The sequence below is a fragment of the Podarcis tiliguerta genome (genome assembly GCF_965153285.1).
Source record: "Podarcis tiliguerta genome assembly, chromosome: 8".
NCBI lineage: Eukaryota > Metazoa > Chordata > Lepidosauria > Squamata > Lacertidae > Podarcis > Podarcis tiliguerta.
Window position 1 is genome coordinate 3,031,199 of NC_139541.1, and position 24,738 is coordinate 3,055,936.

Here is a 24,738-nt window from a genome sequence, read left to right on the forward strand (position 1 = left end):
AGCTTGCATAGACTTCCTGTTTCCATCACCTCATGGCTTACTGAACTGTGGAAGGGAATGTGTGTTGCTTCCTTTTCTGAGTGCAAGACAACCCTGCCACTCCTGCTCTCGCCCCCTCCAAATCATCCAAGTCTTGGCAACCCCCTCACGTCAGTCCACTCCCCCACCTACCCAAATTCAAAGATGGAAGTGAGATAAGCACCCGCCCTTTGCTAGAGAACAGGTGGGCAACAGTTTACCATTACTGGACGCCAGGAGAGAACCATACACAAATTAAAGGCTTCTGGAGAACCCACAATAGAGGAAGTGGGCTGCCGGATCTCTTTACGAATGGCTGCTTGGGCTTTGCTTCCTTGCAGTCAGATGGGTTGGGTGGGAGGCAACTCTGTTGACCATTTGAGCATTCCCACTGAAGCAAAAACTGCCCATCCCTAGGAAAGATAGCATTTTTGTGCCTCTGTAGGAGTCCCTGGCAATACTCAGCAGCCAGCCATTCATCAGGAAATGCAAGGAGTGTTTATTCCTTTATTGTAAATGGAGTCTTACACCGCAAGCCTTTATATGTCTACTCAGAAAAAAGTCCCACTGTATTCAATGGAGCTTACTCCCAGGTAACTGGGTCAAGATTGTACAGCCTTACACTGCAATCCAAAGCATTTTGACTCAGAAGTAAGTCCCACTGAGTTCAATAGGATTTACTCTCTGGTACGTTCCTGATCATGCTCACCGATTGATTGATTGATTGATTGATTGATTGATTTCCCACCTTTTTCCCTGACAGGGGCTCAAGACAGATTACCACTAACATTGCATTTCATTCCATTTATCTGTGTGGTCTTGTACAGAATCCTTTCTCTTGCAGATTTTTTTATTACAACCCTGTGAGGTAGGTGAGGCAGAGAGCTTGCCATTGCCTCAAGGTGAGCAATGTATCTGTGTATATAATGTCTGTGTGTGTGGCGAGATTAAATGCGGGAGAAGCCTCCTGATGGAGAAGAGGACGCCCCTATTTTCATCGGAGAAATGTTGAAGGTTATGCTCTAAGAGAGCCTAGGCCAGCCAGGTGCCCTCATCTGTATTGGACTGATTGTGTTCTTACTGCCACTTTCATTGGCTGAGTATATGAAGTAGTCCTTAGGTTCTAGGAAGTCAAGTACAAGGTTTGATGCAGGCTCGTTGAGCATATGAGGTAGTAGGTTGAAAACCTCCTTTACCGAGGACCATTGTGTTTCCATTTTGAAGCAAGATTTTGTTACTAATGACTAAGTCTAGCAACATACAAATGAACTTCCTCACACAGGTGTAGAGAAATGTATTTAAACCACTTTGAGTGCCCTTGTTAGGACCAAAGAGAGTTCTAAATAAACACCCTCTCCTTGACACTACGACTACAGGATTCTCAAGACATGTGAATGCCCTGTTGTTTAACCTGTCTAGGTTTCAAGGTGAGCTAGGCTATGCTCCACAAACTCTTCACACACAAAGTGGTGCTGACAGAAGTTTACAGAATCCGAAGGATTTAGGTCTCCTTTACAGGTTTACAGTCAAGCCCATTCTTAGATATTATATGGTAGCATGCTGCAATCTAGTGGTATATAGATGAAACAGCAACAGTGAAAGGATCACACAGAATAGGATGACGTCAGAAAGCATCTAATCAACAGAAATGCAGAGTGAACTGCCAATAAGTTAACCAGCAACTTTCACATGAAGTTCTATCAGCTGCAAAACTATACAGTCCTATGAGAAATGTTTTCATGTTTTGCCTGGGATGCTAATACACTAAGAACTACTATGCTAGGTTAGAAAAAACCCAACTTGTTCAAGCCATTTCCTGGATGTCACCAAATTGCCAGAGCCAAAATTTCATGCCCCGCCAAGGATTTCAGTACAACAGTTCCCTGCCCTGTCCTACATACAGGATGCAAAGAGAGAGACCTTTAGAGAAAAGGCAAGTAAGAGGTGACACAACAGAAGTTTATAAAATTGTGCATGACATGAACAGCGTGGATAAACAAGTGTTTTTCTCCTCTCATAAAACTCAGAACTCATGGACATCCGATGAAGATGAATGTTGGACAGATCAAAGGAAGCACTTTTTCATTAAGCACATTGTTAAACTATGGAACTCACCCTCAGAGGAGGTACTGACGACCACCAACTTAACAGAGGATTGAACAAATTAGACAAATTTAAGGAGGATAAGGCTACTGGCCATGATGGCTTTGCTTTGCTTTGCTCTGTCACAGGCATTGTCCTTCTGGATTCCAGTTCCTGGAAGCTACAGAAGTGCTCTTGTGCTCAGGTCCCATTTGTGGGTTTCCCACAGGTGTCTGGATGGCTAGCGTGAGAAGAGGATGCTGGACTAGATGGGCCACTGGCCTGATCCAGCAGGCTCTTATGTTCTTAGAGAGCTTCTTTAGCCCTGGGGAATGTGCTCAGAGCAACACTTAAGTGGCAACTAGTCAACAGACTTTTAGAAAGTAAAAATAGATCCCATTCACTCCATCGGCTCAAGACTTGTGCAGAGCTACTGGTTGATTTGGATGGACATGGAAGATGCCGATGGAAAACAGGCTGTTGAAGCTCAGAGGTACAGCACCTACTTTGTATACACCAAGTCCTCCCAGGTCTATCCTTGGCATCTTCATGCAAGGCTGGGAGTGCCCCACACCTGTAACCCAGGAGAGCCGCTGTCAGTCAGTGTAGACAATACTGATATGCCAGTGGTCTCATGGGCATTAAGGCAGCATTCTATGTTCCCATGCCAAAACCACATACACCTGGTTTAAAACTTCTTGTCGTTAGGGCAATAGCTTCCTTGCCTCTCTCCATGACAGGCAAAGCCAAAGAAATGAAAAATCGTAAACGGCTTCATAGCAAATTTGCATAATCAGCTTTTTCTTGTCACAACACATGAATTGCTCCAGTACACAGTTGTAATTTGTTGCTGACACAGAGAAGGATGGATTTCCGTAGGTCACTCACAAGTAACAGGATAGCTCTGAGGCATCCTTTCAGTCTTTCAAAGTCCTATATCCCTAGTCTCACCTTCGTAACTTTTGGAATGATGTTCCTGCCAGTGGACTGACCTTTTTTAGGTCTTGATGCGATAGTATGAGAAGGTGCAATACACGACTGCATTGCTGATGAGCAGCAAGGAAACTAGCGCTGCATTTCCATTTAATCCCCAGGACTTAAAACCACCTTTGTTTTTGGAGAGAGAAATGTGCATGGGGCACGTGACAGATGTTCCACACAAACAAAAAAACCCAAATTGCTCTAGCGGAAGGAGGTTTTGTCCCATTCATTCCCAAAAAGGATCGACTCATGAGGTTGTCGTACCAACTGGTTAGCTTTATTGGTGCTTTGGTTCTAATAAAAACACGAGCTTTAATTAAAAGCATCAGTAGCTATGTTTAACAGGCCAAACTGGCCACAGAGCAAGACCAAAGGGGTCTTCATGCACAATTTCATCCCACCCCACCCCCCAGATACAGCCACCTGAAACCCTCAGCTGCCAAGCCAAGAGGTGCTCTCTCATTTTAGCACTGGATCTCCTCAACACAACCTGGCTGTCTCCTTTCTGCTCCACATGAAGCTTCTTAAGAAGACATCACATGCTTCAATGCACAGAATGAGAGGGCGGGAAATGCACCCAATTTTTCACTGGCACAGAAGTGGTTCCTTGAGGATATTTATATACAACATCAAGCTTCACTTGCGATTCATTCTACTTTGCATTCTTTGAGGACAATGAAAGCAGCAGAATCCTCTCACTGTAGAAGTAGGTACCCTGGGTGTTTACCAATGACCCACTTCAGGACAATTCAGCTTATGGTGCCTGTATCTGGAAGGAGAACACTGGCACACGCCTTTGCTTCACACGGAACACAATCGAAGGCAGTAGTGCACCTGTATAGCAGGCATGTAGGAATGTCATCTCCCCCGCCAGCCTCAACGATAAATGAAGAAGTTGAGACTCGCAAATTAGTACATTCTAGGTTGTGGAAGAAAACCAAGCCAATGATAAGTTATTTAAAAAAACTGAGAATATGTAGGACAGATGCATGTGTATCTTCAACTCACCCTCCTCTCCTGAAAACCAAACCTTTTGTGTTATAAGATGTTAAACTTTACTTTCTAATCTACTTTTACAGATGGTTTCAAAGCCTTTCATGCCAAAACAGAAGCATGTTAGACACTCTGACCTGAGATGCACACACACACACTAATGTCAGGTATTCAAGTTCTATTCAAGGGTTTCCCAGAGGAAGCTCAATTTCCTCCCCACCACCCTGGAAACATATTAGTGAGAAGTCGGCAGCTAATAGGCGCTTCTCCAAATCCAGTGACAAAATCAACTGAGAAAACCAACTGATTTATGGTTGACACAAGCAGATCCTGTTTCTGCTTCGAACAACTATAAATGAAACATTTGGGCTACCATCAGTTTGACAAAGGGAGTAGAATAACTCCAGCCAGAACTTGAGCCAGTAGCTGTTGAATGTTATCAAGCCAAGGAGGAGAAAACAAAACAAGATGCTTAAAAATATAGCCTTCCTTCACTCTGCAGGTGCCAGAGATGCAACAACACCACTGACCCAGAGCCTGACAGTGTCTGCTTCCAGCAGCCTGAAGCTGCATTCGGTAGTGCCAGAGGAGAAAAAGGCACATTGGCAGCAGAGCAACACACTGCACAGGTGGCACACACAGGGCCCCAAGAAAGCATTCAGGCCCCACTGAGGACGCAGAGTTCCTGCCCCAGCAACAAGTATTTTGGATTGGCTTCACTCAACATGCCAGTGGAGGCACTGCAGGTGCTCATGTGCCACAGTACCTGTAAAAGGGTCAAGGCTATGGTGGCCCTGCTGGTTTTGCAGGGCCACCTCTGAAAGGCATCTGGCAGCACCAAAGGAATGGCGGGGATGTGTGTGAAGAGAAAAGGAGAGAGACTTTTGCCATGAACATCCCCACTGGGAAAAAGAAGATCACCAGAACACAAGTGGCACACAAAATTGCTTTACAAAGTTGCTGAGCCTGGCTTCCAATGGCAAGATCACTGCCCTCTTCCAAGATGGCACAGGAGAGGGAGGAGTTATAGAGACAGGAAGTGACCAGCTGAACTAAGGTCCCAAAGGCATCCCTGCAATCTTCATCCTTTCCAGTTTGCAGAATGAAAAGGCTTGGGCTGCCAACTCCGAGCGGGGTTGGGGAGCACTCTCCCTTAAGCATAGTCTATCTGAATAGGGCTGCAGGTCCCTTCACCTTTGTGATCCTGGCTGGGCATGCTGGCCTTCCCCTCCTTGCTGTCATTGCTGCCAGACTCCAGGGACTTGGCGGAAGAGATATAGTCCTTCACTTCGATTTCCATGTTCTTGGCTTTCAAAGCTGCCATGTGCAGTTTTTCCAGGAAGTCTGGCATGCCTGAAAAGGAAAGAAAGGAGGAATAACAGAGAAGTCAGCCCATATCAAACTCTCAGCATAAAAGGATTACATACTTTTGCTAAGGCCATGAATACAGACAAGAAAAAGGTTCTGTGGGTGGGCAGGTCTCAAGTCTGGGAACTGGTAGGTCAGCCAGTTCTAGATGGGGTTGAATCCTGCCCCTCCCTCACAAGGAACAGAGGCACAGTTCCTTGAGTCATCTGTCACTTGAGACCAAGGTGGCCTCAGTGGGTAGGACTGCATATGGTCAGCTTTGGCTGTTGCACCAACTATGACTATTCCTGGACAGAGAAAGCTTAACCAAAGTTATCCCCATGCCCTGATAACTTCCACCCTGGAGTACTGCAATGTGTTCTATGGGGCTTCTGTTGAAAATGGTCAGAAAGCTGCAACTAGTACAAAACATGGCTGCACACAGCACCAATTTTGATCAGAGTGGATGCCTATCATCTTCCAGGACAAAGTTACACTGCTTATGTTAGTACTGAAAGCCCAAAACTACCTGGGTCCCTAGAACATGAAAGAATGCCTGCTCCCATACTGCCTAAATATTAAGATTTGTGGGGAAAGCCCTGTTAGAAGCGCCCTCACCCAATGAGATATCTGGGGTGGTGATCCACAGTTGGGCTCTCCTGGTGGTGGTGGCCCAGTGCCTCTGGAATGACCTGCCCTCTGAAGAACATCTCACCATGACAGAGTCATTATTTCATTCTCAGCTGAAGATGCACCTCCCTGCTCAGGCTTTTGGGGAAAAGGCAAGGCACACTGGTTTGGACTTTTATTGCTGCTGCTTTATTTGCATGGATATTATACTGGCTGCTTTTAATTTTCTTGTTTAATTTTCCACCCTGGGACCATTAGGTGACAGGCAAATTATAAACACGGGGAAGTAAGTAAATAAACATTAAAAAAAAATCTGTCCCTAAACCCCATGGTTGTGCCTCTCAGGGCACTTTGTTCTGGGCCTCACTGAAGGCCTGTGCCATCTTCCGTGTGTAAGACAATAACATCGGCCATCAGCTGCTGACTTTGCCATGTGGACTTGCGATACCCATGGCATCCACAGAGTGTGGCCTCTTTGGTGCTTTAAGAAATGGAGGGAGGCGTTAAGCCCAGGCAAACTCAAGGGCAAATCCCACAAAGTCTGTGGGCAGTTGCTTCCACATAAACCTGGATATGCCTGGTACTTTAAAAAAGTTATATGTAGTAATTTAAAAGGCAACATGAGTATCTCCTGTGAAAGCACTCTGATGAAAGCATCTAAGGGTTCAGGAATCATCTTTCTAAAACAGAAGCAAACAGCCCTCAAACACCAAGCACAGTGACCAGCAGCGCTGCAGAACAATACAGCCCTACGAGCCATCTTGCTGGATCAGGACCTTTGATCTTAGGATCTAAAGGACTGCTTATGTCAGGAGGGTGCTGGTACCAAGGAATCCCCAAGGAACACAGCAGTCACTTCAAGTCAAACCCCTTTGAATGGCCCTTGTATAGCAGCATTTGACAACCTGGTGCCCTCCTGATGTTTTAGACTGCACCTCGCCATCAGTCCCTGCCATTGCAAAGGGAGTATTTTGTCACTGATAATTTAATCCATGTCTCTGGCAGGGAAAGTTATCAGAGATGGCCTTCTTCAGCATCTTGATTTGAAAAATGAGAACTCTTTGATCCCATGGCAAGCATTACACATCTGCTGGCAGAGAGTTCCTCTGGTCAACAAGGTTTTTTTGCTTGTTAAACCGAGAGAGATCCCAATGCTGTGACTCACCACTGGAGACCATCCAGCTGACACAGTACCGGGGGAACACTGTCTGCGGGTTGTCACTGTACGTTAGCAGGTAGTCAAAGCCATTCTGAAAAGAGAAAGGGAGTTAGCAGGCCCACCCTGGGAGGTCGACCAGCAAGGACAACTCCATCCCTTTATTCGTTCAATTTCTCACATACACTTCTACATAAAGCCATGGACAAAAAATGAAAAACACAAACCAAAGCAGAACCGCTAGAAAGACTAAGGCAGCATGGAAATATTTAACAGAAGAAAAACCGCACTCCAGAACCACCAAACTCAAGGTTCTAATGGACAAAGGCAATTGGAGAACCTGACTTCTCAAAAACGTAGCACCAACACAAATAAGTAGCCAGTCTGTAATCCATTTGGCAGGGGCTGCTAGCTTTGGGGGGCCTGTGGCATACTTGCAAACTGAAGAACCTGTCATAGGCCTCAAGCAGACACCACACCCCGTTTTCTTGGGCTGCAACAAACTGCTTCTTTCAAGACTCATTTCAGTGGGGATAGGGACCTCTATGAGTCCCAGAGAAAGCAGCAGTGGGTGCCACAGTGACAACCCCTGCAGTACAGAACTGATGTGTTCTGCTTGAATCATCTGGAAATGGCATAAAATGTTTAAGGGAACTGTGTATGTTAAGGAGGCTAGCTCCCATCTGGCCTTCTGAGGTGCAAAAAAGTTTATGAGCATGGCATTGCCTCATGCAAAAGCAAGACTAGACTTTATACACAGGCTTTATCCACCTGCAAATCATCTGACATCACATGGTTCAAATTTCAAGCCAGGAGCAGGCACACATTTGCCCAAAAGGGCATGGTAGGCTTAACTGAGAGGGCCCAGAAGCCAGATGTTCCCAGTCCTGGAGTATTTTTATAGTATTGTCCATCCTGACAGCCAATAGCTATGCAGGGTCTCAGGAGGCAAAGAGAGGCTCCCCCTAACAATGCTTCCTGACTGAAGCCCTTTTAACTGGAGGTACTGGGGTATGAATGTGGGATCTTTTGCATTCAAGGCGCTGTGCTGCAATAGCTCCCTAAAAAGTAAAAGCTCGGCAGCCAATCAGAAGTCATGGAAGCCCCGTCGGACGTTCGGGTTCCAAAGAACATTCGCAAACCAGAACACTCACTTCCGGGTTTGCGGAGTTCGGGAGCTGAAATGTCCGAGGACCAAGGCATGACCATACTTAGCATCTAAGTATCCAGGGCAGACAAAAGAAAAGATATGTACAGCGTACACTTAAACAATAGAAACTACTCCCCAGAAGGTAATGATGGCCATCAACTTGGACGGCTTCAGAAGAGGATCAGAAGTGGTGGTCCTGTCCAATGATTTTGGATAAAAGTATTTCACAAGGCTGAAATGATTACTAATCAAACAACTATTTAGATGCAAAGATTGCTCATTGGTCAATACATGATTCAGAAGCCCAAGACCTTACCCCAAAATATATTTTTGTTCACACCATGACAGCAGCAAAAAGAACAATTTCCCAAACACAGCTAAATACAAAATTGATGGAAACTTGCTTTTCACAATTATAAGACCTGGTCCTCAAGCAAATTAACCAACAAGCCACAAGAATGAAGAAATGAGAAGTTTTATGGTGTTTTATTAGTTGTGCTGTGACAAAAGAAAATGGATGCAGAGGACAAACATCTCATGGTGATCTATGGGAAGACATATTTATAAGATGGGCATTATGATTGGAATTGCTTTCATTCAGACATGATAAGTTGTACTCATCTGTGAGGGATGAGGTTATTCATGTTGTTTATATTTGAAATTTAACAAAATGAAGGGAAGAGGATTAGACAAAATCACTGAGCATAAGGCTATCGATGGCTACTAGCCACACTCACTATGCTCCACTATTAGTATGCCACTGAATAGCAGTTGCTGGGAATCTCAAGTGGGGAGCATGCAGCTGTGCTCAGGTCAAATCCTCCTTTCATGCTTCCCATAGGAGGCATCTGGTTGGCCGCTGTGGGAACAGGATGCTAGACGAGGTGGGCTAATCTTATGCAGTGGTGCTGCACCACAGACCCATAGAAAATTAACCACCCCTTTTCAAGACACACTCAACACCTTTGTAGGTATTCAGATCAGCCACAGCGTTCTAGGTGAGGGGACCTTCCAAATGCATTTTCATACTCTGAGGCCTTGATATGGGTCTCTCCAGAAGTCATCCAATACAGGGCACATTAGAAGTTAGACTCAACACAGTGTAAAAAACTGGGTATTTTAATTCAATGACTCCCACTTGGTTCAGTCTCGCCTCTTGGGTAGATAGTTCTGGGAAAACCACCCAAACAAACTTTCTCCTGTAAAAGTTGGGCACTCACCTCATCAAATGAACTGTGAGGGCGGATAACCATTTGAGATTCATAGGTTTGAACACGGACAAATTCGGGATCTTCAGGGACACTTGGGTGTTCAACCGCTCTGGCAACCAAACAGGAGAAAGGACAAACATTTCAGGGGAAAAACTTCAAAATTCCCCTCAGCTCTATGTGCAGAATTCATAATAGTTAAATAAATATTATCATCTGTGTAAGAATATATGTCCCACCCTTCCCCAAACTGGGACTCAAGGCGGCTTACACAAGTTAATGTAGATAAAATATGAAAAGCTAAATACATACAAAAGGTAATAATTAAAAATAAATAAACTGAAACAGAATGGAAACAAATACATTAAATAAACAAACAAATAAACAAATATATTAAAATACTGCAAACTGAACGTATTCCACAGCTCAAAGATTTTTAGAAGAGTGGTGAGGAAAGTTCATCTAAACCAATCAAAAAGTATTACAATATAAATATATCTCAAACATATAGGTATTATCAGGTGCAACCAGCTGTAGGGCAAGTAGATTATACCTCCAGATGCAATTTTCATGTCTTCATCTCCTTTGATTTCCCAGCATTTCCCCCCATAACCTCTCCAAACCTTGAGGACAGAATTATGCAAAGTAAGTAGCTCTATAGAGAAGTTTAATTTGCAGAATAAATGCAGCTGTATCTTCCACTTGGCCCAGGATCCCTTACCGTGAGACAAGCACCATCAACTTGTTCTCCTGGTCCACACTGTACCGTCGCACATACACATAGTCCCGCGAGTACATTGGATACTGAAAGGAAGAAGACACAGCTGTTATCCTGGAGCAGCTGCCATCAACACACCAGTGTCATTCTATGGAAGCCAGAGAAAGAAACACTCACCGGAAAATGAGTTACCCAGTGAATAACCTCTGATCCAGTGTCCTGGTCTCTCTCAATCACCTCCAGTTTGATGACTAGTGAGTCCCATTTCTTTCGATATTCTGTATCCAGCTAGAAGATAAGAATCCAGAAGAGTTCCCTTGAGATGATCCTACAATTTGTTTCTCACTTGTCGAAGTGCCAACTAAGAAATGATGAAATACTGTGACAATTCCCTAAGAGGCAAGATGGGTTTTATGCCTCCTGGATTAATCTGCATTTCAAACACCCAGAGGAGGCAATGAAGCGATGTCACTTGAGCTTGCTGCGCCAGGTGGAGAAGCTTGTCCCAAAGACCCTCACCTTGGCTACAAAAGGTATTAACTCTGAGTCCAGTTTCCCTTTATTTCCAAGGAATGCAAGTAAGAATCAGAACTCAGTTATAGGGAGCAAAAGAAGGTACTAGCATTCAGTACAAAGCTTTCAGGATCCCCATTTACAGAAGAGGAGGAATGGCCAGACATGTCCAAAGGCACAGAAAACCTGGGGGAGGCATCATTTGGATGATGCCTAGGACATCATCACGGCCTAGGACACTCGTACCTACGGGACCGCCTCTCCCGGTATGTCCCACGGAGGACCTTAAGGTCCATAAATAACAACACCCTAGAGGTCCCGTGCCATAAGGAAGTCAGATTAGCCTCAACCAGAGCCAGGGCTTTTTCAGAGCCAGGACCCTGCAGGATCTGATTTCTTTCCGCAGGGCCTGTAAGACAGAGTTGTTCTGCCTGGCCTTTGGCTTGGAGTCAATTTGATTCCCTCCCCCTCTTTCTTTTTCTTTTGTCCTCCTGTGATGAGGCTGCATTTTAATGTTTTAATGTTGTATTTTAATCTTGATTTTAAGTTGTATTCATTCAACTCGTTTTTATTATTGGTTGTTGGCCGCCCTGAGCCCGGCCTTGGCTGGGGAGGGTGGGGTATAAATAAAATTTATTAATTATTATTATTATTATTATTATTATTTGGAAAGGTGGAGCTGCACTTCATCTTGGCTCTCCCACCAACCACAACCAATTACTGCAGCCAGGATTGTTGGCTGCTGGTGCTCCTGGCAGAGGAAATTGAGATCACTGCATTCTGGTGCCCTTGACACTCCCCCTAGTAGTCGGACATCTCAATGAACAGGAGCAGCAGCAAGAACAGGGGCATTCAAAGCACAATATGAGTTGAATCTTCATTGCACCAGCCTTTGCCAAACTGGAGTCCTCTAGGTGTTTTAGACTACAATTCCCATCACCTTCAACCAGCACAAAATGGACAGGAGGTGTAGTCCAAGGGCACCAGGTTGGTGAAGGCTACATTAGAGACATCCTTCAGTCAGTGAGGGGCATGGAAGAGGGATGAAAATACTCACTTGCACATTGAAAAACTGCCTAGGTGTCACATCTGTGTAAGTCCCAAAGACTACAAAGGAACGACAAGACATAAATTGTTTTTGTAAATTGATAATGTTCTATATGATGGTTTTTCTACAGTATAATGCATTTATGTTTTTGTTAAAATGTAAGTCTAATACAACTAATAAGTTTAACAATAAGTGACTAACAAGTTTGCTGCTGGCAGTGATAATACTACTACTACGATTAATGCATGGATTTCAGTTACTCTGTACATGCTAATCTCTTTGCTTTTCATCAAGCAAGTCTCCAACCCCATCCTCCCATGAAGATGACATCTTTTTTTCTTGCTGTTTACAATTCTAATGTGTGTTTACATAGTGCCCATAAGCCAGTGCCACTTGTCCAATTCATGTCCACCTGCAGACTAACTCTACAGCTACCAGCAAACTTGTAAACCATGCATCCTCTATGGTGTTTCCCCTGAACAAGCAGGTGTCCGCACCAAATTTCCTCACTCTGCTTGCCTTCTGGTGAGAAAAGATACCCACAGCCTCCAGCCTGGCTAAGAAATAAACTGCAGGTGTCCCTCCTGCCATTTCCTTCCTCATCCAAACTGCAGCACAAGCAAGGGTCTCCCTGGAACTCTCCAGCAAGCAAGGGGCTCAAGGAATTGGGGGCAAGGACCGAGGGGCACTGCATTTCCTGTGCATTTCTCCCCCCCCCCCCACCCACCCAAATGCAGAGACTTTTCCATTTCTTTCTGCTGATTAAAAAAAAGGCCTTGAACCCAGCCCAGGTTAAAAATAACTGTTTTTATCCCCTTTTTTGTCTGTGTTCTTCTGAAAGCCCCTTAACAAGTTTGCTGTTGTTTTTTCAAGTGTTCTTGCCACACAAATGGGCTTCCAAGTAGGAAATCCAGGAAGCAGGAACTACCTCGGTACTGATACAGATGAGTCCCTCCAATTGGGCGCCGCCATAGCTTGAAGTGCTTCTTGTCCATCACCATTTCCCAGCTCTGCTCCCTGGAAACAGAACCTGCGTCCTTTGGCTCCTGTGTCTGGCTCATTCCTTTGTTACTCTGGAACACATTGATTTCTTCCATGCGTTTCATCTCTTCTGCAGACCTTGTGATGAAAGGAGGACAACAATCATCAGTCAGGGCTTACTCAGTCTGATTCAACCTATCAGGACAGCTTAGATTACCATAATCACTCCGATTCTTTGGTTTAGAACTGGGATGGGGAATGGGATGGCATTTTTATGAGGGCCAATGTTGTGTGGAAGCTGCAAGCAGGATGTATGCATGAACAGCACCAAGTCCACAATTGTGTTGTGTAATAAAACCCATTTCCAGTATTATCATTTATTTCATTTAAGAATCCCTGACATCCTTGCCCATCTTGGAAAATATTCAACAGAGCTAGTTATGGGGTGGCTTCTAATACCTGTTTAGTTATTTTGCATATTTATTGTAGGACTGGTGTCCAAAAGGGTTGAATTTTGGGGCAATCCCACATGTGGAGATATGTACTGATAGAGGTGCAGCCTCTCCAGCATTTTGGTGAGGTTCCTGGGTGTATCAGCGCCAACTTACATGGTGTTACGTAATATCTACAGTATAGGTAAGTTTCAAGGCGAGTTCCCTTCTTTTGGCTGAGATGGATTTAAAGGGAGGTTTAGACCAGAGTTTAGTTCATTGGGTAGAGTTTATTTTGTAGCCTATGTCATGCTTGCATTGTTTTTTATTGAGATGAGGGGATTTGTAGGATTCTGGAGCAGTCTTTGTACATTGTGGATGCCATCCCCTTGCCATGTCCCTCTACTGTCAGCAGAAGGTTTTCAAAGGTGGTCACAGGCTTAGTGGCTTAGTGTTTTTACTGCTGGGTTGTTTAAGAAGCATGCAGTTGGCAGTGTGTTAGCCAGGGCATTTGGGTGTCCCCTAGTTTGTCCTGTATTTCTTGTGTCAGTATGGGTTTATTATTTTTGTAGAAGTCTGTTAGGCAATATAAGCCTTTGGCTCATCAAGTTTTTGTTAGGAGGTTTTGGACTGTGTGATGAAATAGTGGATGGTTTTCCTAAGTTTGTTTTGGAGGAATGGGTATCCTGTGGTGGGAGCGTTTTCAATCGTGTCTATCCAGTGTTCCAAACTAGCTGGACACCACCCTTTGTGCCTAGCATCTCCACCTGCCTGGCTGCAGTGAGCTGGTCTGCTGGACATAGCGGCAGCAAAAGATGTGTGTCTTTTGCTGCCATGCTATCCCTGCGAAACACCTGACTCACCCAGCAGCGCAGCAGCAAAAATACATTTCTTTTTTGCAGCTGTGCAAATCAGGAGTTTTGCAAGGTAGCAAAAGATGTGTCTTTTGCTGCCACGCTGCCCTGCAGACCCCCTGATTCACCCGGCATCAAAATAAATAAAATAGAATAAAAAATATTTTTGCTGCCAGGTGAATCAGGTGTTTTGCAGGGTAGTGCAGTTGCAAAAGATGTGTCACAAAATCCTAGGTAGAAGGATTACTAAGGATTACTAAGGAGGGGTCATACCTTAGCAGTAGGACACCTGCTTTGAATGCAAAAGATCACCAGTTCAATCCCTGGCACTTCCAGTTGGGGCTGAGAGAGAATCCTGTCTGAAATTATGGAGAGCCACTACTAAGCAGTGTAGGAAACACTGAACTAGAGGGAGCAGTGGTCTTGACTCTGTGGTTGCTCCCATGATCCGATGACACTTGGACAAGATAACTCTTGCCCAAATCTTATTCACCTCAATGGCGTTTGCACAGCTCCATCCTGGGTTGCTGGGCCTCTGCACTAATTTATTCACACCTAGCTCTTGTACAGTTCTATCCTCAAGGATAAAGGAATTTTTTTATTTAGGTACTTAAAGGCTGCCTTTCAGGGTTGCTCCACTCAAGGCAATTTAAAACACAATCCAGAATACATTACAAACTATTAAAAAATGAAAGCATAATCTAAATATACAGTAACACATCTAAAAGAGATATTGTCAGAGAAATATAATATCAAGAGAACATACACATATATGCATGCAGCAAAAATAGCAAACTAAAACAACCATTGCAGATAACTACCAGTTTAAAGTAGTCCATGTAGGGGCCAAATGTAGCTACCTAGAGAGGGAATTCCGTAAGCATGGGGCCACTACTGAGAAGGCTGCATCTCTAGCGCCTGGTAATCTAATACTTCTTAGCAGAGGGCCCAGAATTGAAGCTTCATAGAGGTTTTATTACATAATGTGTTTGTTTGTTTGTCAGTCATTCATCAGCTGTGTAATTCTCACAGCCCACCAAAAACAAGTTGATGATGGCAGCAAAGGAAGACACTGATACTATGTTATTTTGAAAGCTGCTAGAAAAGATAAGAAGAGTACAGCTGCTTAATCTTGACCTGGTTACTAGAGACAGAAGCCTTAATAAAAGCAAGTGCTAGCATCCAGCTGGTTTCAGGTGGCCTCTTGGGACACTGCAACTTGAGCACGATTACACAAAGGATGAAACATTTACACAAGGCTTACACATGCAGAGAGCTGAAGTCAGCAATACAGTCATACCTCGAGTTAAAGACACTTCGGGTTAAATCTTTTCAGGTTGCATCCCTCGGCGACCCAGAAGTAACAGAACGGGTTACTTCCGGGTTTCGCCACTCGTGCATGTGCAGACGCTCAGAATAACGTCACACGCATGCGCAGACGCGGCAAATCATGACCCGCGCATGCGCAGACGCGGGTTGCGTTCTGCTCATGATGTGAACGGAGCTCCGGAACGGATACCGTTTGCATCCAGAGGCACCACTGTCTGCTAATATCTGAAAAGGTTACCCCGAAGATTCCTTTAGACTGGGTCAAGAACAGGTTTTCCAATACATCGATAAACAAGTTCCTCTCTATAAAAGCTGAGAGCATGTCAAAATATTAAACGCTATTTATGGTGAGTTCGAGTAAAGTTAGCCTCATAGCAGTACAAAAAGTTCTTACCAGCCACCACCCCCTTACAGGCACATACTTGAAGACTGCAGTCCATCTTGATGGTAGGAGGCAGGGTAGCAAAAAGCCACTCACACCAGCAAACTAATGAAGCTGAAAATTCATTGAAATTTCCCAATTCAGCTGTAAGTCCCAGAGGCCAACCAAACATGCTTCCAAAAGGCTAAAGCTGAGCACTTTTGCAGAGTCTGCAGGAGGACGTTCTAAAACTGTGTGTGTGTGCATGTGTGTGTGTGTGTGTGAGAGAGAGAGAGAGAGAGAGAGAGAGAGAGAGAGAGAGAGATTGCATGCCAAACATGCACCATGAATAGCTAGCTTCCTTCACGCTTTTAATCTCTGAACCAGATTCATGAATGTAATCATTAAGAGGGTGCTGCCACCAAATCTTTGAAGAACACTAGGGGTCACAAGGGGAGGGAGAGTCCACCACACAGATGTCTGACACACAGAGATGTCTGATGCAGGCACTCTGCAGCATCTTAGGATCCAGGAGGAGGAGGAAGGTCTGGAAGGCAAGCCAGCCATTCCCAGGTTTTTACCTCTAGGTTGTTGTTGGCATCCGTCTGCCTCAAGAAACAATGGAAGAGTGCACCATCTGGGGTAAAGTCAAACCGTTGGAGTTACAGTGCCTGTTGTGGCTGCAGAGACCAATACGGGAGAGACATGTTTTGCAAGAGAATTAGAGATAAATTAAGTGATGGGTCTATTGCTGGTTATTAACTTAATGAATCACGGGTGGACGTAATGATTTCAATGTTTTTATAACAGTTAAGTCACTTACAGAAAACTGTTGTTATGTGGCATATTAAATACTTTTAGATATCAGTGCGAAGGCAAGTCAAGAGAGGGCATGGGAAGCCATATTTCTGGTTGCAAAGATAGTTTAAACTGAAAATAAACTGCACCTCTGCAAGACAAACAGCCAAATTCCCTCAAACTGGGATTTAAGGGGAGGAATTGCCAGCCCTATTTTACTTCCCTTATTGGGAGAATGAAGATGGTTCAAGGATAGTCCAGCTCCAAGGGCCTTCTGGCGGTTCCCTCGCTGCAATAAGTGAAATTACAGGGAACCAGGCAGAGGGCCGTATTGGCAGTGGCGCCCTCCCTGTGGAACACCCTCCCTTCAGATGTCAAGGAAATAAAGAACTACACAACTTTTATAAGACACCTGAAGGCAGCCCTGTATCAGGACGTTTTTAACGTCTGGCATTTTATTATGTTTTTATATGTGCTGGAAGATACCCAGGCTGGCTGGGGCATAAATAATAAAATTATTATTATTATTACTACTCCTACCACCATCATCTCATCATCCCCAAGAGATATGCAGACCTATCCTGTTCCCACAATATCATCTGCCACTTAACAGCTGCAAAAAGTTTCCATTGACAGTGCAGTTGGTTTTACAGGCTACTAAACACATCACCCAAGGAGGATTCTCCTAGGTTGTTTTTGCTGTTGTTGAAATACTGTAAACCAGACTCCATTCTTTTTATCCCAGATACTAATCACTCACCCCATCTATCGTGGTCCACTCTTTACCATAATTAGCTAAATGTTTGCAAGCGTACTCATACACACACGTCTTGTCTCTTGTCTCGTGACAAGAGTTGATAGAACAATTCTGATCCCAAATACCCAATCAGAGGAGTAAAACTCCTTCCTATCTAGTGCTCAAATAAAGAGGTTGACTAGGATGGTTGCAAGGGAGGGGAACACTTGTGAAGTACAAAGAGGCCCCAACATGGCCCAATGTTTGTGGAACATTATGGGGTCTTGCAACTACTCATGGGCAAGTAACCATTATTTCAGGGCAAGGGGCTCACCAAATGCTCTGTGGACATGACCTTCCTTCCTTCCCTCTCACTGCCTCAAAGTCACCTTTTGGGAAATCCTGCCATTCCTCCCCACAATCAAACATCAAGTAAGCCACATTGCTCCTTCAGGACAACATTCTTATTATTAAATGTGTACCCAAGCTCCCCACACTGTACACACACGGCAGCTAGCACACACAATGTACCCCCCAACCCTGCCCTCCAACAACAACAGAACAAAATAAGAGAGCAGCCACTAATAAAAATCTGCAGAAGGCAAACAATCACCCCCTCAAGTCAAAGACCTGCTTGAACAAAAAGTTCAATGTATGCCCCAGCTTGTAGTTTACAGAGGTGGGGTGGAAGGAGGAAAAAAAGGCCCTTCTCACAGTTCTATTGCAGCAGATGGCAAGGAGGGGGCAAATCTGAGAGAGGACTTAGAAGCAAAGCACTTCCATACAGAGGAAGAGAATCCATCAAGTATCTTGATCCTAAGCCATTTGGGGCTTTAAAAGTCATAAAAAGCACTGTGATTTTTTTCCTGGAAATGCCTCCAGTGTCAGTTATATTATTCAAACAATAGAGTCATGTGCTCTCCCAAAATGGACCCTGTCCTCAGCATTCAGGACCAACTAAAGTTTCCGAACACTTTTAAAGGGCAGACTCATAGTCACCCAAATGAGATTTAGTTAGGGTAACATCCTCCTTCACAAATTACAGGCTAGCCTTTGGAGATTAGCCATTTCCAAATACAGAGTCTGTAGTCTATCCTTCACTGACTGTGGACAGCTGCACAGGATGTTTCATTTAAAAATGCCCCGCTGAGGTCAGGGGAGAGTCTCAACAGGCCTTATATACCCGCTACTAAATCTGGAATTGTTCCCCCCCCCCCAAAAAAAAGGTACAATACAGGCAATAATAATCCAAAAAGCCACACATCTGAGCAGAACACTTCTGTTGGTTTTTTAAAAAAAATGCACCAGGGGGTAAAATAGTATAGCAAAGAAAAAAGTAGTAGATTTTAAAAGGAAAGTTAACTAGTGCTAAATTGTTAGGCCAACCTATCTAGAGCCAACCAATCATAGAATCGTTTACTGGTGTTCAAAATAGATACATAGTTGTCATGGACTGGTTGGATACAGAGAAGTGGTGGGAGGCCCAGTTGGGGAACCCCCACAGGAAGAAGGCTCAGAGCCAGGGGACTGGTGATGGGATGAGGACAGGTGGTCAAAGGGAGAAGAGGGAGAAGATTGGGGGGAGGATGTGTCAGAAGCTGAAGGGGCAAGCAGGGCTCAATGAGCAAGTGGAGGCAGGCTGGTCCTGCTGTGATCAGCGCTCTTCCCCCCTGGTGTCCTAGAAGACGCAGAGAAATGAAGAGGGTGGAGCATAGAGAAACAAGACGAAGGAGCCTCAGTTTGCTGGGGAAGGAACCTTAGACAGCAGTGGAAAGGCAGGGATCTTTAGTCTTCACAACTGCCACAATTTGGGAAAGACCTACTGGGGAAAAGCCTGTACTGTTTTGGTTTCTTTGAATAGAGGTAACTTAAATGAAGCCGGGTGCTTTATTGCTGAACTATGCCTGACTCCGGCTCCTGACAGTAGTTTAGAAAACACAATTTCAGCTATTTGAGACTATGTAGGATGATGAAACCTCTGCACCTTGACTGTAAGCCATAAGCCATCACACCTATTACTACCCATCTATCACCTCTCTTCCTATTATCACTTTGCTTGAGTATTTAAATATTCCTAGCCGAGGATGACTTATAATTTTTTTGAATACCAATTAACAGAAATGCCAACTTCAAACTGCAGCAAGATCACACACAGCCCTATTATTCAAAGGACACTATAAAAAAAAAATCACTGGCCAGTCCTCCAAGCCAGGAGCTGGTCAGTCTTGCCCCACTGCTGTCCAGTAGACCCGGAAGAACTATTGTGCCACTAATGGGACAAGGCTCCCCCTCCCCAACTCAGTCACAAGTTTCATTTGACAGAGAAAAAGATAAAGTTTGTACAGTCATCCACAGAGCAACAACCATTTATTTGGGAGGGAACCACGACGTAAATATTCCACCTCATCTGGCACTGCCTCCAAAAATACAGATCAAAGAAATTGAAATACTAATTTCAGAGCAAAACATGAAAACAGAAATAAAAGGAATATGCCATGTTATCCACAAAATTAAAGAGCAATGTTTTCTGCCTACAATGGCCCTTAGAAGTAAAGTTAAGACCCACCTTTTCAGCTCCTCTTCTTTGATCCTCTCCTCTTCCCACAAGAAGACACCAGTGACGGCTGCCAACAGCTTGCAGGCACTGGTATAACGCCCTAGGAACTTGCGCCACAAAGAGCTGAAGAGGCTTTTGCGTGTTCTCTCAGAGTAGATGTTACTGTACAGCTGTCCAATCTGCTGAGCACGCTGGACCCTTTGGCCGGTCACATAGCTGCACTGGTTGGCCAGTAGTGAGAGTAGGTTTTTCTGCCTTGGACATTGCTCTGTTCCTTTCCGTAGCCAGGTGAGCAGCCACTGGTACCTGTCTTTCAAGGACTTCTCATTTTGCCAAACAAGTTGTAGTTTCCCTTTGTAGCCGATGAAGCGGGCAGTATTCGTGTAGTAGGAATAAATGCTGGAGGGAGGCCTCCAATGAAGTGGGTGGAACATTCCTGCCAAGCCTCACGGACTTGGGAAGAGAGATCAGAACAGAAAATTAGTCACAAAAGATGCCAACAGAAGTCAGTCTTTCACACCTACGTGCTTAGAATATGCCCTACTAACTTTGCAGCTCTGCCGTTCCCAGGCTTTAGTCTCACGCTAGGCTTCCAAAGCCACCAAAGGATCAAAGAAGCAAGTGTAGCCACACTGGAAAGCACCCCTACCTCCCGCCAACAATCCATCAAAACCTTGACAGAACACTTCTTTACCTCACTAACATCAAATAGATGAAGAGCAACTATGGAATTTCAGTTACCTGAATGACAGTAATGCAATTTCTAAAAGCTCTCACCATAACAGACCCTTGCTTTGTTCAGTGTGAGTATGCATGATTTTTCTGTGTTATTGCATAGCAAAAAGTTTCTAAAAAATTATTTTGCCCTGCTGTTTTATAGATGAAATCACAAGCCACTTCATCCAATTAACCAAGAGGATTAGTGTGCTGTTATTCCCAAAGCATAATTGCCGTTACTATTTTAGTTAAGTCATTCTATTTATTTTAAAACAGAATTTACTCAGTTGCTTGAAATTAGACTAAGCAAGCTCATTTAGGCCAAAAGAGAAGGTGGCCAGGAAATTTATAATACACCAGCAGATAGGTCAGCTCATGCATTGTTTGAATCTGTGGTTTCTAACTTTCCCTTCTGTTCAAGCACAGTCTTTCTTCAAGTGGATACCAGGCAGGTCCACAAGAAAATATACAAATTAATGACTAGCTTCTGTCAGCCAGCACAATAATAGTCAACTGCAAGAATACAGAAAAGGTGGAGGGGGGAATTAGTCTGAAAAGTGTCATTTTGAAAGCTTGCTTCCAAGATCTGAGCAAGTAGCTTCTCTAAAAAAATATGTCTCCCCAAAAGCAGATTTATTGATATGGCTTGCAGGGAAGTAATAGAATGAACACCATCAAACTACACAAATCATATGAAAGGGGCAAATTGTTCATTGCATTCCTTTGCCAGAAATTCTGCTTATCAAACTGGCTTAAGAGGAGACAACACCCTCCCACAATTTTCCAGTGATTTGACCTCCTCTCCAGTCAGAGAAGGAGCCAAAAATAAACAGGCTCTCTCCCAGCTCCACCTTGCTTTCACAATACAGCAAAACCTGGCAGGTAATCTGCATTAGCAGCATTAACTTTCAGTCTTTCAAACAGCCTAAGCTTAACAATCACCCAGCAATGACCCTGGTGCAGGACCATTAATAGTCACGCCTGTACTCTAAGCATGAAAGAGGAAGAAGTGTTTGACAGGCATTTTTTTGCAGACAAGGGTAGAGTATTCTGCAGCTGATGCAGTGGAACACCCTCATGCAGGATTGCTTCAGGCTTTGCACAAGAATATTAAGGTAACAGATAAATGAGCAGCAATTGCTTTTCTCTTTCAGCTGCTGTAGCTGATCCCAAGCACAAACCTGTTAGTCCCTTAATGGCCAAGAAGTTTGTGGACAAGAGCAGGAAGCTCTGGGTACAATCTTAAAACTGACATTCCTATCAGCCTTCGCAATTCTGTGCTGACAAGCAGCCACTGATTCTTTGATAGGACCACAGTAAGCCACGTAACCTACATTGGGAGTTGAATGGAGATTAGTCTCAAATAAGTGCAGCCTAATTCTTTCAGGTGTCACAGAAAATTTGGGTTTTAATACAGCTGCTTTGAAGATTAGACATTAGCATGCCTTCAGGTTACAGAAGCCCTCCAACCCATCCAGTCAGGTGCAAAGAGCCTTCCTCCTGTAAGTTTTGAGGCCTTTTGTGCCTCCTGGACAGAGGGTAGTAACCAACTAAATTCTAGTCAGTGGAAACTCACTGAAATTAATGGACCTCTGTGAGTCTTGTCACAAGGGGTCTACTAAGTATGACTGTTGGATACAGCCTAGATCATCCTGCCTGCAAACCACTAATAAACTTTATTTGGGCTACTTTGTTTGCTGATAAAGTTCTGAGTAAAACAAAAACGCCAAAAAAATTGCTTTCTCCCAAATTCTTTACATGGAAATATTTAAATTTGCAAATTATTTATAAAGGCTTTGTGTTTACTGGCACATGAGATGGTTACAACAAAGAACGGAAGCGAAGAACAATATTCCTTAGGTCATAAAGCAAGTAAATAGCAAAGCTTCCTCCAGGAATCCAGGTCCAAATCTCTAGATCAGCCTTCTTAGAGGCATAGGAACTGCACCCAATTCACTGCAGGAGAAAAAGAAATGCTACAGATTTTCAGAGTGAAACCAGGGATACAGTACTTAATTACTGTGAAGGCTGGCAACATTAACCCCTCCATGGGGATGACTGCAGTTCCTAGAGACAGGCAGTAAGAATGTATTTCCTCAGCAATGCACAAAGAAGAACCACCATGGTGCATATGCACCAGCAAAACCTTCATCTACCCCAGCTGCAACAAAGCATGTCTGCCCCATACTGGTTTCTACAGCCACATCAGGCACTACAATTCCCAGAATGGTTTAACAACCAATCCTTCCCAGAGAACTCTAGAAATTGCACCTTTGCAAGGGGAATAGGGGGCCTCCTAAAAACTCTCAGCACACCTAACAAACTACAGCTCCCATAATTCTTTGGGAGAAGCCATGACTGTTTTAAATCCTATTACAGCACCAGAAATGTAGTGTGTAACTGTGGCCTTGGTCAGGTCCATTAATTTCAACAGGGGTCTACTCTAATGCCACCCTGCAACCCTAATCATTATTCCGTTTATTTACTGTATTTCTATACTGTCCTTCATCCGAGGATCATAGTTAGGGGTGTGCGATATATTGATATTTTGTCTCTTACCGGTATGAACTCCAGACTGTGATAAAGGTTTCATATTTTTTCACCTTGTAATGTATTGAGAATGCACTGCCACCCAGCTGGCCTTGCAGACCTGGCAAGCAGGAAGCAGGGAGGTGGTAGACTCTCCTTCCTTGGGGGTTTTTAAGCAGAGGTTGCATGGCCATCTGTAACTAGGCACCATGTAGAACCTAGACTGTCTACCTGACTTTCTAAACTTGATTTACACCAGTTCCCAATTTGTTACAGGGCCAAATTCAAGGTGTACCTATGGGTATATAAAGCCCTTAACTGCATAATTTTCCATTTAGTTATACACATCAATTTTAGATTTTTATTCTTTTCAATATTTTCCTAGATTATTATAAGCTCCAACCTTATTTCAGACATGGTGATATATCGAGATATTGATGTTTAGCTGGCATTATACCGTGATATCGAAAACCAGAAACTGTCCAGCCCTAATCACAGTATAAAAACACACACAACCTAGTAACAAAATCACGTGGCCCGCTAAGCAGCTCAACTCCGGCCCCCAGCTGCGCACCCACCTGTCGCGGCCGCGATCCGCGCTCTCGCCTAGGCGTGTGCTAGCATTCCACTGAGAGGCGCGCAGCCCGGGACAGGAGGGCCCCGCACGCAGGAGCTCCACTTCTGGGCTCAAGGAGAGGAAAGAAGGGCGAGCCCCGCAGGCTGGGCAGGGAAGGAAACAGGCCCGGGCCGCTTAACGGGGGGAGACGTGAGGGGCTTCGCTTGCCGGGAGCCTCTTCCCGTCAGACTCTGGCCGGGGCCTCCCCGAGAATTCGGCGGCACCGACTCCCGAGCCCTCCCGCCGCCGCTGCCACTCGCTGTTCTGCGGTGGAACCGGCGGGCGACCTTCAGCACCGACTCACCTGGCGACGTCCGGCCCCTCTCGCGGTTGCCAGGGGCGACCCGCGCCCAGCGGCCTAGCGGACTGAGAGGCGACGCGCTCCGGGAGACTCCAGCCTGCCGCTCTCCGCTTCCCCTCACAGCCGAGAAGCCTCCGCACGGGCGACACTCCGCACGCGCGCTGCGTCCCGCCCCCTGCCCTCTAGGCCCCGCCCGCCGGTCCTTCGACGGCGCCCCGCCATTGGCCGCTCCCTCCCCGTCCTCGCCGTCCGGTTGGAGGAGAGGGGCATCCGTCTCCTTGCCTTGCCGCAGCCAGCACGTTAGGCTGCCCCAGCTTCTTCGTTTGATCTTGCTGTCAGCCGCCGCCAAGCCTCCCCTCTGCCTTGTGACCCGCTCAAGGGCGCCTTGGAGACAGCAGGTCCCCACTCGGGGCTGCCCCTCGCGATGCCTGCGTGGGTTGCTGGAGGACTAGCTGCGTTTTTTGTCAGGTCAGGCCACCGCCGCCGACTCAAATGCGGACGCCTTTTCCCCCCACACCAAGCTTCAGAAACAAAGCCTCTTATCGCACTTAAGAACGGCGTAACTGCGCCGGGTATGAAAATCAGCAAGCGCTGCCACCCCCCTTTGCTAAATCTTCATGTACTGAGGAAAACATTTCACCCTTCTGCGTTTATTTTTTTTTTTTTTTGCGTGCAAGTGACCGA

The 24,738-nt window shown here is 45.0% G+C and overlaps 1 protein-coding gene across 2 annotated transcripts; it reads right to left on the minus strand.

The window, feature by feature from the left end:
* Positions 1-3,336: 3,336 nt before the first annotated feature.
* Positions 3,337-24,253, minus strand: STARD7 (StAR related lipid transfer domain containing 7). Of its 2 annotated transcripts, none has more exons than XM_083454136.1 (9): positions 24,058-24,253; positions 19,901-20,344; positions 12,773-12,963; positions 11,854-11,903; positions 10,461-10,571; positions 10,287-10,369; positions 9,578-9,677; positions 7,217-7,301; positions 3,337-5,427 (listed from the first exon to the last, which is right to left on the minus strand). In XM_083454136.1, the coding sequence occupies exons 2-9, from the start codon at positions 20,323-20,325 to the stop codon at positions 5,228-5,230; spliced, it is 1,245 nt and encodes a 414-aa protein (XP_083310262.1). In that variant the 5' UTR covers positions 20,326-20,344; positions 24,058-24,253; the 3' UTR covers positions 3,337-5,227. The 2 variants fall into 2 exon arrangements, with proteins under 2 accessions (XP_083310262.1, XP_083310263.1); XM_083454137.1 differs by having other exon boundaries at positions 23,716-24,224.
* Positions 24,254-24,738: the final 485 nt, after the last annotated feature.